Here is a 14,645-nt window from a genome sequence, read left to right on the forward strand (position 1 = left end):
AACAGATTGATGCTTTAAGTATTGATATTGCTGATACTAAGTCTTGTTTCAATAGATCACATTCTGGACATGTCAACACTCACGCAGTGCCTGTATTACTGGCTTCTAAGCAGCAGGATTGAAGGAAAAGACGCATTATGTAAAAGCGAGGCGTTGGTTGAAGGGAGGAATCAAAAAACAAAATGGAAAGCTTGCAAGTTATGAATGTGCAATTCAGAGAATTTGTTTGTTTTCATTCTGCGGTTATGAAAACACATACTGAAATAACTCTCTTCTTCATTGATCTCTACTTGAGGCAGAAATCCTGGACATCTCAAGACATGGGCAGATTAAACCCCAAAAATATGTGCAAGACCACAGATAAGATGAGAACAATTCATGTTTGTTATTGGGTGAACTGACATCAGAGAACCGTATTTAAACCCTGGTTTGTTTCATGAACAGGTTGATTAATATAGAATTGCACCAAAACATCATGTTACACTGGTGTGTTGTCGATGGTCTGCAGGGATATTCAGATTTATGTGTAGAGGGCCGGTATTGGCTGATCATGTCACTGCACCAATATATCTGACACAGACACATAGTGTTCCCATAATATTTCATCCACCTTTATGGTCTATATTAATATCATATGTTAATGCCTCTGTGTAAGTTACTGTGCGGAGATTAATTGATGTGAATGCGTCTGCTCTGGCTGACTTCTGAACACAAACATCTTCCATTAGTGTGTGTTCTTCTAACTTTATGCTATCCAGTTTGTGATCAGTGTCATGAAAACAACACGGGTCTGCGTGGATCCTGACCGTCCTGTGAAATACTGCCTACAGAAAGATTGCTTGTGATTTTATATCGTTTCCATTAAATCTTGTCTTTCAAAGGCCTTAATTAATAATACACTTGACATTTATGTTTTCCAGCAATAAGCTAAGCAAGAAACGATTTATGTCACCTAAAGCTTTTTAACAAATCAATGCAACTATTTGTAATTGCTTGTTTCACAAGATTAAAAGTGCTTAGACTTGATCTCTGTCTCCTGTTTAGTGGCCAACATGACCTGTACCTCCGTCGTAAAAATGCAAGTCCTGGTCATCAGCATTAGTTCCCATCACCAAATCCATATCGCTATTATTTCTAGAATTTTAATGCTGTTACAATTTATAGCTTATCAAATGCAGTTACCTAAATTGCTGTTAGGAAAAGACAGTTTAACTGTCTCCTTTTAATTACGATATAATTTAATGTTGAGGCTGAGACAAGAGTCCTGCAGCAAATGACAAACAGGTCTGTAGGAAACAAGCAGAGAGAGGGGTTTTAAAGGTGATACCTGCAAATCTGAACACTCTTGACATGATAATATATTTAGTTATATTATAATCTATCAGTCAGGAGTGTTTTCCTTTAACTTTTGGTGTGCAGAGTCTACTTTGGTTTATAGGTGCTGCAAAGTTCATCTTCCAAGCGCAAGTCATGACAAAAAGTCGTGTAGATGTATTCAAACTTTAGATGACTGCTCAATTCTGCATTAAACCTTTCTCCTGTCATCACTGGAGGTCATGTGATCGAGTTGAAAATGTGCAGCCACACTGTAACCAAACGAATACAATGAGACACTTGGAAGGAAACGATGTGAACAACCAGCATTTTATTGCATGTTTAGAATGCTCACGTCAGTCATCGCCACTGACTACAACAGAGTGGTCTGCATCAGACAGACGAGGAATGATGAGGAGGTTACAGACTGATGGAAGTGATGAGCAATAATATTTCTTATCAAAAAAGAAGGAAAAAAAACAAAACAGGAAAAAAAGAAACTACAGAATACATCTTCAAAGAAGAACAAGGAGAGAAAAGAAAAGCTGCTGCAGGATGAGAGCACCGTGACAGCTCCTGGGCGGCCCCCCACCCCCCCATTTGGGAAAAAAAAAAAAACCCAACCCCAAAAACAAAGTGTGGTGTGAGAGAGAGGGGGACGGTGTGACAGCAGGCTGGATGGTTCGTGATGGATGAAATAATGGCGTTTTAGCTCGGGTGCCAGTGTGTGTGTGTGTGTGTGTGTGTGTGATGTCGAAGGGGGGGGGGTCTGATGCCACACGGCCGCAGTTTGCAGGACGTTAGTCTCCAGCAGCGTCTGACCTTTGACCTGCCTGCTGTGCTTGGTTTGACTCATTTACAATGACCCTTGAGATAAAAATATAAATATCTTGATGCCAAACAAAATGTGCTTCACCTACGTGACATGGATGAGAAGGACACGTCTTTGATGTGCGAGTGAAATGAATTTTTCAAAAAACAAAACAAAAAAACCCCAAAACAAAACAAAAAAAGACAGCATTTAACAATATTCTTTACATCTTGGCACTGCATATTTTTTTTTTGTATTTTTCCTATTGATTTCATATAAAATATCATTAGATTGATACACCCTTATATTATTACTGACCACTTAAACCATATCCCCACCCCTCCCATCTCTGACCCTGGGATTAGTCATGCAAGATATCTCCGCCTTGTCGAGGAAATATACCTGTCTGCCCTTTTCTCAGAGCAGTAATCTTTAACATACAGCCACAGAAGGCAGTGGTTGGACCATCAAAAGGAAGTATCAAAAAACAGCTTAACACAAAGAGGGAAAAAAATCTGTACAAAATGCTTAGGTCAATGATAACAGAGAAAAGTCTGTTTTCTATATTACAGTTTAAAATCCAAAATCGGGGATAATCTCCCCCCCAGCCTGCCCCTGCCCAGCTCACCCAGATGTCTGCGTGGATGATGTGATTTTTTTTTTTTTTTGCCTTTTTTTTTTTTTTTTTTTTTTTTTTGTTTTAAAGCAAGGATTACTAAGTAAAATACATTTGCAGCACAGTTTGCTATTCCAATACATACAGCAGTTTTTTTCTCATAGCTATTTCATAGTTAATACAAAGCAGTCGCGATAAAGCAAACATCATAACACAAATGTATTTTTTGATCTTAAAAAAAAAAAGCAAGAGAAAGAGAGAGAGAGAGCGAGACAGAGAGTCGGGGAGGAAGGACAGGAAAAGACAAAAGGCTATACTGACATGTATGTACAACCTAATATTGGAACACTCTTAAAACAAGCCATCAGTACATCAGAGAACAGGCTTTGACAGGATGAATGGTGCCACACACAGCTGGGTGATATTTGAATGAACAAAAGGCCTGAGGTTTGGATTGGTTTGGCAAAAAAAACAAAACAGGATGAAACGTTTAGGATAAACAAGCTCTAATTTCATTTTTTTTTTTTTGTGTGGTAATTTTCTCTCTACAGTATCAGACTATACATGCAAGACACACAACCAAGTGCAACTGAGTGAAATGTTTGTTTGTTTTCTTTTCTCTCTGGTTTAATTGAATCATTCCCTATAGGTTTGAACTGAGGTATGCGTACAAACGGTTTTCTCATGCTGTTATCTTTAGTAATGTCGAGCTACACATGCTGAGAATGTTCTAATCTACCAGCGCGTTCTCCTCCTTTCTGAATACCAAACAAACCGGCCATGACTGGAGGTTTGTGGACGAGCTAGGCCCCGTTCTCACGATCCTAGCCCGGCTGTAACTGACCCATCCCACAGCTGCCTGGACATTAAATACATCTTCTGGAAACCACAGATTGCCCTTATCCATTTTAATTAATGAGCGGTGAACTTAATAATAATAATAATAATAATAATAATAATAATAATAATGATGATAATAATGATAATAATAACAATAACTGCCATAAAGTACCTTGTACCCAGCTTATTAGTTGACAGGAGTGTTTTTTAATATAAAAAGTAATAAGTTGACAGAAACTAAACACAATCATAAAGTCTTGCCAATCTCAACAAAGACACTAGAACCCCTACAAAGTGGCATACAATCATTACAAAGGATACAGATGAATAAGGAACAAAAGAAGAGAAACATTGAATCATTGTGTGGTCCAGTTGAAGCATAGAATCCGTTTCACATTGTTCTCTGCAAAGCTTTTTCCATTTACCAGTATATTCTTCCTTTATCTACATACCCTTTATGTTGCACACAAATCTGCTCCTGACCAAAAAGCTCCCTTTTCCACTCACTGGCCCAAAGACAAAGAAAAAAAAAATTCCCTAATTTGGTCATAATGTAGTCAGACTATCAGCGCCTCCCATTCAGATTTGGTCACTGCAAACATTACTGCAGCTGTCCTGTTCAAGACACTCCCTTTGGTTTATTTATTTATTTTTTCTATAAAAATGAATGAAAACACCAGTTTGAGGAGCGTTTTCCCTCGATTCGATCTGCCACGGGCTCGATCACGGCTGCTGAGATCGTCCAATGGGAGAGAATGGAGGGGAGATATTTGGCCTTATCTGCTATTGCATGGAACACACAACATTGACTTTGTAGTTTATCTTTGGTAGTCACAGAACAAGATATTCAAACACATCAACAACTAAAAAGGAAAAAAAAGAGCCAAGTAAAACATAAAATAATAACAATACTAATAATAAATAACATGAATTAAAAGTGGTTGATTGCAGTCTTGAAATTCATGGTCTCTTTTAAATTTGACTCTCTACCAAAGCTGGAATTTTTGTTGCTGCATCACAAAACCACATGTGGATTCCACTCGGTTCAATGTTGTGGACTACAACTATTGGCTTTTTGGATGACACTGAAGTCGAGGTTTCCACATTCTCTAAATGGCATGGACTGTATGCTTGGGCCCTTTATGACGGCTGTCAAATGCTGGAATGTGCAATGTTTAGGTCTTATTGCAAGTCTTTTTTTTTTTACCCCTTGATGAAAAAAAAGAGAACATTTTCATCCACTGTGCAATTATTAACACTCACTAAAAAACTTAAAACTAGCCATGCGCGTGATACAAATAAATCTACAGGGAATGCACGTTTATCTTCAAGCACAGAATGAAATTACAGCGTGGAAAAGCAGACACGTTTGATTAACAATGACAGTTGTGTTCTGGAATCACAATTAGTTGGTCTAAATCATTATCTTTGCCGGTGCACACCTGACATTTTCATTTTTCCTTAACGAAAAAAAAAAGAGAAGAAAAAACCCACCCCGGAGCTTGTAAGTGATCAGAAATTCTGTTGCAGCTCAACATGCTCTGCTGTGAGGGGCTGTTTTAAAGTATAATTTCATAAGGATAAATCATAACCTGCATGATTTCTCTGTCATTCATTCGCATCTTAAATTAAACTTCATTGATGCGTGGAGAGAGCCTTCATTATGAGTAGTGCATTGCCAATGGACTTCATGAGCAGGAGGAGGAGGTGGTGGTGGTAGAGGGGGTCAGGGGTGGGGTACATGTTTTTTTCTTTTTCTTTTCTTTTGAAGATTGTGGAATAAATGACAGAAAAATACTACTTGGTATCTGACATTCTGCTTCATGTGTGTGTGTGTGTAAAAGAACAGCATGAAAGGAAATCATAAACATTCATCATCGAGTGCTGACCACACAGAATCTCCACAGCATGGGCATGAGGTCTGATCAGTTTAAAAGAAACAAACACAACAAAAAGATGCGACATCAATAACAGCATTGAATGGAAAGACACATTATGTTGATATTCTATAACCTCTCACCCCCCAAACAAAATAATACACCCCAAATAAAAACAACACCCCTCCCGTCCGAAATGGAAACAAACCAATGAGAAGTGTTGAAGGCAGTGACAATGAACTGAAGTCCGCGCTTGCTCTCCCTCGCACACACACACGGTGTAAATTAAACGTCAGTCATTCTCTCTCTCTTGAGTTTGTGGTCAGAGGTGTGTGTCTGAGAGAGGGAGGCAGAGAGAGAAAGAGAGAGAGAGAGAGAGATACAGAGAGGATGGGGGGTGGGTGGGTGGGGGGAAAGACACAACCCCTCTCTTGCAGTCCGCTGAGTGCAAGTCCATCCTGGCTCCATGGTGAGGGTCTCCGTCCGCGAACACGTCGACCCCGTACCAAACAAGTCCGATCCCACACATGAGTAGAAATGAAGTTTGTTTTCACTTTTTTTTTTAAGCTTTACTTGAATCAAAAGTAGAAAGTAAGCGGAAAAAAATCCCTCGTGTGGGGGCGTATTTTGTTTTTTGTGTGTGTGTGAGTTCTTTGCTATGTTTTTTTTGTAATGGCACTAAAAAGTTAACTTGGAGACATTTGAGCGCTGTCTTCAGTGGCTGAGACTGCAGTTCAGTGTTTGGTATCTGCGGAGAGTTTTCTGTCTCCCAGATGACCCAGACTGCCTCTGCCTCTGAGGCTGTGGGGAAGGGGAGGGGGGGAGGCGGCTCTAGCCTTACAGCATGTCGTCGTGGCCCTGGTCGTCGTCGTAATCTCTGTGGTGATCAAAATCCGGACTGTGATTGGCAGTCGTTACCAGGGAGAGGGGCCCTTCGTGGTCTTCGGGGTCCAGTGGTTCCTCCTTAACGCTGATGTGATGCCTGGAGAGAAGAGAGTGAAAAATGAAGCTCTGCTATCTTTAACTTTCTTAAACCTTTTTTTTTTTTTTTAATAACCTTTCACACACACAAAACGATACAGACCTGTGCTGATTCTGTTTATAAAGAAGGAAACAGGGGAACAAAAACAAATGTCTGGCATCAGTGAGACTGTGAGCGGGGGCCTCACTGGTGCTGATGATAATTTCAGCTTTCTTTTGAGGTATTCCAATCCCGGCAAAGCTGCAGGCTTTTTATTTTCATGGCAACCGACAACAGGGTATTCACTTAGAATTGATAAATGAGGAAGATTAACAACGTGAGACGAGGAGAGGAGAGAATGGACTGCGCGGAGCGAGTGGGCTGCCGCTGTCAGCCTCCTGGTGGCGGAGGATCAGCGGCGCGCTGTGTGTTCCCCTTCCTGCTCGTTAACATGCACAACCTGCGAGGCGGGTCTCCAGAGGACGACCCCGAGCCGGCTTCTATCATTAATCAACTTCAAGCAAACACAGCGACCAGACACCGCCGTACATGCTTTAAACTCCAGAATTAATGCATATTTTCAACCAAGTGTCAATAAGGGAAGAAAAGCGCTGGCAGGAAAGGCGCGCGAGGAGAGCAGCGGCGGCTCACTCAGCACAACACTGTGATAAGAAACAGAGCCCTTATGAGAATAATAACGCTGTCACTTGTAAACAAGGCAAAAACATGAGCCCCCCTCCCCCCACCGCCCCCCTTCACAGCCTGGGCAAAAGAGCCACTAAAGAGATGAGATCTGCCAAATTTCTCATTACAGAAGCAGAGCAGGAATAAAGCACAGGGGGAGAGCAGGCCTGGCTGTGGCAGAAAGGAGAAAGAAAGAAAAAGAAAAAGAAAAAAAAAAAAACTAAAAACATTATGAGCAGCTGCAGGGGACTTGCCGCTCTAACCCGCGGTGCCAGGCTGCCGTAGAGGAGGTAGAGCGGTGTCAGGATGAGGCACCAGGCTCATTTACTACAACAACAAGGGACACTGGCACATTCTTCATCACCAAAGCCACACATTTGATTTATTCACTCCAAGACGTCTTGTGTGATTTGCAACTATTGTGATGGAGACACTCGTATGCTAATGAGCCGACATATTTTTTGTGTAAATTATAAAAAGGGGAAAAAGTAAAGTCAGCTTCTCTATCATTTTCACATCAAAGTAACTCCACAAGTGCTGTAGCCTCGGGTCTGACTCTGTGGCTGCAGGGCAGACATGAAATTGTTATTATGATGCTATTGAACTGCATGCTGATTCTACACTTTGCTTATAATTAGCCGTCTCTGGATACCTGCTTCTCGTCTGGCTGTTTAGGAGAAGTGCTCTGGTTTCCTCACAGTGTTAAAAAGCTGCGTCCTGTCAACCGGCAGCAACGCTGGCACATGTGGAAAACACATGTCGTTACACTGTTAACAGTGGTGATGAACTTGTATCGGGAACACTGTGAGCCGGGGCGTCACAGTAAAACAGGGATATCTTTTGCACATGTCAGTTTATTGCTTCTCCCCTGAGCCAGAGGAGACTTCCAGTGATGGCGCTACTGTATATAGCATTTAATGCTCAATCCGTAGGCATGAAACAGTGGGTATGTTTTGTTAATAAGAGAATAAAGTTCTTTAAAAGCAAGAGAAAACAGACTGAACTCATTTTGTGCTTGAATAAAGCTTATAGACATAATTATGGAGGAAGAGTTTGCGAGCTCCATCAGCCTAAAGATAGAAGCAGAGGGGCAAAGGGAGAAGCAGGCTGCCTTTAGGCCAGCACACCCATCCTGTCTCTGCCTTTCCTGTTCCACAGCCATGCTCAGAGCTATGTTCACAGTGATTAGGGATGGCACTTTCCTCCATTTGGCCAGGAGCTCATTACTGCACCTTTTTTTTTTGTTTTCAGGCACAATTTCCCCCAAGCTCAGACATTTCAGGAGGCCATCCCCGAGTCTACCCGCATCGGTGGTCTGCCCCCACATCTGGAAACGATGCAGCGTGCGCTGTATTATTTTAGGCTTCAAACAACTTAGCAGACACTCCTATACAACAAGTGAATGGGGAGCTGTGGTTTCCAGGCCGACCACAACTTTCCTACATGAGAATCTTGGATGATGTCCTCCAGACTAATTATGCTTTTGTGTTGTGTTTTCCTTTCAGCGGCCCAGAGGCGTTCCTGAAGGTGTCGCGGCTCATGTTTCACCGCGTCGGAGCTCTGTCACTCTGCTTTCCGGCATTTTGAATATTTGAACAAATTGGAATGCTGATTATTAAGACTCCGACAGACAGCAGGACACATGGAGGGGAGTTCATAAACTTGCTGTTAAAATAACAGAGAGGCTCCGCTCTTTTCTTTCTTCGAAAAGGTGGAGTTTCCTCTTCTGCAGGGAGGCGAGCCACAGCTCTGTCCATGACCTCACACACCACTCCAATATCACCCCTCTTCACTTTATTTATTGTCCTCTCCGGCATTGTTTCTGTTTCATCTGATGCCATGCATTAGGTAATATTAGAGCGTTCTGGGTGGGCACTGAAATAATATTCTGTCTAAATCTATTTAGAGTGTTGCTGTCTTGGTGGAGTAGGCAGCTCAAACTCTTTACCCCCACTTCTCTTTTCTTACACAGACTGTAGTGGTGGAGATAGAAAGCGTGTGTGCCACTCACATAGCTGGCAGGGGCGAGCGTCCCGGGCTGCTGTCACTGCCGTTGCTGTTTCCATGGTCCATCGCTCCATTCATCTCCTCACGGATGGCGTTGGCCAGGGAGTTGAGGGTGGGACTTCCAATGGAAGCAGTAGTGTATAGAGGTATGTTGTTTTCTGCCATTGAAGCCTGAAAAGCAAAGCCCGAAGCATTAAATGTGAAGCGGAAGAGAGTTGTCAGCACTTTCTCAGTTGCCCATCACTCTTTTCATACCAGCACAGCCCTTCAAAACAAAGACTAGAGCAGAGACTTTTATTATTCACTCTCTCAAAGTTGGGAGCGTGGCAGCTAAAGATGAAGTCACTTTAGTTTTGTTTTTTTTTACCTGGAAGGCGGCAGAGAGGGTCGGACCATAGCCCAAGCTGGTCTGAATGTTCTTCACTAAGGCTGGACTTCTGCAAACAGACAAATTCAATTACAAACCACAGACTCGTGTCTCACCTAGCATGCATTCTTCAACTACAGTATCTTATTTCATAAAAAGAAATCAATGCACTTTGTATAAGAACTAAACACATTTACTGGTGTAGTAATATGGATATTAAGGCTATAGTTCTAAGATGTTCAATCACTTGACAATACCACACAACTATCTTCAACACATTTCATGGGAAGAAAGAACAGGTTGATGGAGCATGATGGATAGCGAGCCAAACACAAAAAGCATGATGACAACACCGAGGCGGCGGAGAAGGAGGGAGATGGGGGGGCGGCATGCAGGTGGGGCTGGACCCTCTGGAGTTTGCAGAGCAGGCGGAAGTGCTTACTGTACGAGCAGCTCATCAAAGTTCTCATCAGCGACGTATTTCCGAGGGCGGCCTCGCTGTATGTGGCGGCCGCGCTTAAACTCCTCATCATCAACAGTCCAAAAGGACCCAAACTCATCCTCTACTCTCACAAAGCACTTATGCAGGGAAAGGTTGGTGCGAATGGCACCCTGGGAAAACCACACCAGCGAGAAGGGGGGGAGGGGGGGGTAGGCAGCCAGATGCAGATGTAGTGATGGACAGTGATAGAGACAGAGGACAGACACCAGGACAGACAAAAGGAGGACAGAATGTGAGGATCAAAATAAAAAAAAAGCCATTGTTATGAGGCATCACCAAAAGGTTTCTGAAAGCATGAAGGGGAGGCACGCCAATGCAAGCAGGGACGTCATGGCACACAGACAATGACATGAAGCAGCAGCAGCCTTTTCCCATCAGTGAACGGTGAGACACACTCTAGTCGGGGCTAAACAGGCTGAACCTACCCACTGATCTTTTGAGGCCGTCTCTTTTGGAACTCTATTTCGTCGACTGTCCACACAGCCCCTTTTACGTTTTCTACCCGCACAAAACACTTGTGAAGACTAAGATTATGCCGGACTGCATTCTGCAGTTGGTGTAAAGACAAGGAGAGAAAGAAAAGGTTGCTATCAGTACAGTAAACATGTCTGCATGGTTAAAAAAAATCATTTCAAAGAAGAAATATTTTGACAGGAACTGGATGAAACTTGAATGAAAACAATAAATAAACCAGAATCTTATTGGCAGTAAAATGGTCCCGAAAGTTTCAAAAGACTTAAAACAACACAGAAATATTTCTTGGGTTTCCATGGTGATGGGGTTAGTGACATTTCTTTTTTTTTTTTTTTTAATCATTCACAACGTTGCCTTTTCTGATCAGCCGGTAATGAGTTAGATACAGAAACTAACATTTTTATTCTGAATATTTGCACTGACTAGGAAAGGTCATTTAGACATGACCTCATTACAATGTAAGGAGAAAGAGCTATTAAAACTTAAATCCACCGTCCAGTCCAAATCATTTAGGCATGAAAGTAGACCTGCATACATCATCCCTCTGATTGCATGGGTGTATAATAAGTGTGTGTGTGGAGAGAGAGAGAGAGAGAGAGAGAGTTGTGGAATAACACCAATGTGCCCTCTGTCAGTCAATGTAGGAGCTGATGGAGACAGGGGTGAAGCAGGGTGGTGGTGGTATTAGTGTGTGTATGTGACAGATCAGTTAAGGCTGAAGAGAGACTTTCAGTGCTTCATCGCTGTCTTTCTTATCCAAATCTCACTTTTTGACTCAGATTGTTGTTTTGTTTTTGTTGTGTGTGTGTGTGTTTGCATGTGTTTGTGGCCTGGTGGGAAACACAGTGTTCCCTTCAGAAGTGAGTGTGAGAGGCTCAGCCAGGAGTCACTGGCAGAGCACTGCAAAGTTAAACTAATGCCACCCACCACCAGAACATCCCCACATATTACGGGGAGATTTTTCTTTTTTCTTCTCTCTCTCTTTCTCCTTCTTTTTTTCTGTCTTCTCCTTACAAGAATGCACATACTGCTTCTCCACCTCTTTCGGTTTTTCTGTGTGGTTCATATGTTTGTTTAAAGGGCGGTTCATTTGGACAGAATAAGTGGAGTATTGTTATGTGTTAGGATAGAGGCTCATTTATAAAAAGGTATTATGCCTGGCTATCATTTAATTCTCGCTAACATCAACACAATGTCTCCATCTGGTTTAAAGAAGTCGGCAGGAACAGCAAAATTACCTTCCATGTCGCTGCGTTGCGCCTAAAATATGCAAACATTCGTGTGAACCAGTTGTAGATTTCGTTTAGTGTTAGCTGCTTTTCTGGAGATTCGAGGATTGCCTGGATGAGGAACAAGTGACAGAAACAAACACTTACAATATTGCCCATTAATAATTCACAAGAGGCACGCAGGTTTAAGAAAAAACACAGACAACAAGCAGAGGAACTGTGTATGTGAAGTGTTTACAGGAATCTTGAGCACTTTTTCATTCCAAACGGCAGATTTGAATATATTTTTCTTTGTGGGTGTAAATGAAGGGCAAGCGGAAACATTTCTCAGGCAGATTACAGGGCAGCAATTATGACCAGCTCAGATTAATTCCTGAGATCCCAGATTACTGCGGCTGAGCAATAATTGACTGGCCATCTTAAAACAGGTTCATCCCTACTGTTGTGTGAAATGAATTTGGTAATAATCACCGACACTGAAAATGCTTAATCAAATGCAATTGTCATGTGTGGCTGTTTTTGGAATCCTGCACGCATTCTTGCACTCATTTAAAGATGCTTAATCTGCTCCTCTGTCTAAATTGTGTTTGAAATTTAACAGGGGAGGAACACAGAAATGTAGCCGGTGACCTTCTTAATAGCTGAGTGCATCTCTCACTATGACTGTGCAGTGTGGAGGCTGTTAAAGGCTCCTATTTCCCCAAATCTACACAGATTAGTAAAACACAAGCAAAGAGTCCTTACCTGTCTTATTAATGAAGCGTACGTGAACGGCGGTCTAACATCTGCATTCATGTAAAACTCTTTGTTCTGACTGAGATCTGCACACAGGGAACAAACACAAACCGTCAACGTGGGATAAAATACTCAGGTGTCAACAGTAAGTGTCCTATCAGTGACTGAGAGCACAAATTATAGCATGATTACACAGTTGTGTGTATATACAGACACGTTTTGTCACTGAGATGAGTGTGTGTGTGTGTGTGTGTGTGTGTGTGTGTTGTGTGTGTGTTTATCCTGCAGTACCTGGAGAGATGGGCATGTTGTACTTTTCCGAGTAGCGTCGTCGCATGGGGCCCATATTGTGAAGGCTGTTCGGTGTGATGACGGAGTGGGTCTGGGTCAGCGGCGTGAGGGGTGCCGTAGGTGTGGTGGGGGTCTGTGGCAGGCTCAGAGGAGGAGAGGCCTCGGGAGCCGATTTGGACAATGTGACGTTGGACACCAGGTTGAGCTGAGGAGAGGGAGAGCAAACACACAGACAGACAGTCAGACAGGGGCACAGTTAGTCCTCTAATTACCCCTGTGTCTCAAACGCCTCATTGGCTATGCACATCTCTTCTCTAATTGCAGGCGGGCCTTAAGATGATCCATGAACGTTCGCTAAATGTTTGGAAAACAACCCTGGAGGCCCGCTCCTCCACCTCCTCTATTCTCCACGCTCTGCTCCCTCCTCCCTCCCTCTCTGTCGTTGTCGTGTCGGGCACGTTCCCAGCTTTCTGTTTCGTCGCCTTTTGTTACATCTTTTGTCCCTCTTGTCCTGTTTGGACAACACCACCCCACCTCATCCATCCACTGTGGGTCCGCAGCATGCTAACTGGTGTGGGCTGTGAGTATAGAAGGGAAGATGGGCGGCCCCGAAACAGCTCTGAAAAATGACAGTGTGATTCTCACCTACCGCTGAGCAGCCCCGCTAATAAGGCAGCCAGAGGAAGAAGCCAATCTGGGCTAATTACGAGCCGAAATTGTATTGTGAGGACTCTAATTAGGAGCTGCTTATGGAGGTGATCTGATGATTAAGTACTGTATCTGACTGACCTCCATCATCAGGGCCACGATGGCCGCTGTAAAGATGGCCTCATAGTATTTTCACGGACACAGAGGATATTTGGTTTGAACACAGAGCGCTGCATGTGTGTGGATGGGCTGAGGAGAAGGAGGGATTTAAGTAATAATGGCTACAAGGTAAACTAATTATGGCAAGTGCTCCAAAGGTATAGCATGGCTTCCAGCAGCTGTGGCGGCTCTGAGCCAAGTGCCAAGCCTCCATAGTGGAGCAGCAGTCAAGTGGAAAATTCTAGCCTGACCCCCCCCACACTGCTCCAGCTATTAATTGGCAGGAAAACTAATGACACAGATACATATTCCAACAAAATTGTTCTAATTGCTAATTTGCCGAAGGAGGCCAGTTTCCAAATTAAACATGACTTCAGACTGTGAGAAAAAGAGAGAAGAGAAAATACAGAGAGAGAAACGGAGGGCTGGGAAAAGACACATCTCACGCGTGACATCACGTGTTGATCGCGACGGATCTGATGTGTCTTTTTGTGCTGATCATGTCGCAGAGGTGGCAGAGGGTTTGACGACAGACTGTGAACGTGAACTGACGTCTGACTGTACGCATATCCTCTACCCACGCGATTCACTGTTGACATTTCATTGTCACATTTCATTGTATTTTATGGTTTGTTTTGTTTATTGTTAATTTGAACTTATTTTAATTTTTGACCAGAGATATACATCTCTTTTAAATTATTAAGTTTCAAACTGCTCTGATCAAAACTAGAGACAGACATGTGTCCAAGTCCTCACAATGTTTATTTACGTTTTGGAAGCTGAACTCTGGCTTTTTTGGCAGAGTCTCCCCGAATAATTTGGATTACTGCTGGGATGCACAAAAGTACACTACATCCTCACCAACAGTAGCAGAAGACGTGTTATTCTAAATCACGAGCAAAATAAATCACACTAGGGTTCGCGTGTTTCTGACACAATGCTATCAATAGAGTGGGGCTGCTGTGTTGACTTCTCTTCCTGTGGATTAGCAGGCTTTGTTTCATGTTTCATCCATATTCCCTGGCAATAAACACAGAGAGGCTTCAACAATAGGCCAGACAGGCTGGTAATAGCCTTGCCTTTGTTTGCCTCACCATTTGGGCTCACTCCAGTGCCTAGACAAAATGAGA

The 14,645-nt window shown here is 42.8% G+C and overlaps 1 protein-coding gene across 9 annotated transcripts in view; it reads right to left on the minus strand.

Moving 5' to 3' along the window:
• Positions 1 to 1,630: 1,630 nt before the first annotated feature.
• foxp1b (forkhead box P1b) overlaps positions 1,631 to 14,645 on the minus strand; it is a 150,481-nt gene continuing 137,466 nt past the window's right edge. For 7 of the 9 annotated variants that reach the window (XM_027279262.1, XM_010734950.3, XM_019267265.2 and 4 more), the window contains 7 exons: positions 12,709 to 12,913; positions 12,427 to 12,503; positions 11,692 to 11,793; positions 10,405 to 10,526; positions 9,478 to 9,547; positions 9,115 to 9,281; positions 6,296 to 6,440 (listed from right to left, as the gene is read on the minus strand). In XM_027279262.1, the coding sequence (XP_027135063.1) occupies positions 6,296 to 6,440; positions 9,115 to 9,281; positions 9,478 to 9,547; positions 10,405 to 10,526; positions 11,692 to 11,793; positions 12,427 to 12,503; positions 12,709 to 12,913 (888 nt within the window). Of the gene's footprint in view, positions 6,441 to 9,114; positions 9,282 to 9,477; positions 9,548 to 10,404; positions 10,527 to 11,691; positions 11,794 to 12,426; positions 12,504 to 12,708; positions 12,914 to 14,645 lie in introns of all 9 variants that reach the window. The other 2 variants (XM_019267268.2, XM_010734949.3) reach the window with 2 other exon arrangements.

Source organism: Larimichthys crocea, chromosome I, assembly GCF_000972845.2.
Source record: "Larimichthys crocea isolate SSNF chromosome I, L_crocea_2.0, whole genome shotgun sequence".
NCBI classification, from domain to species: Eukaryota; Metazoa; Chordata; class Actinopteri; family Sciaenidae; genus Larimichthys; species Larimichthys crocea.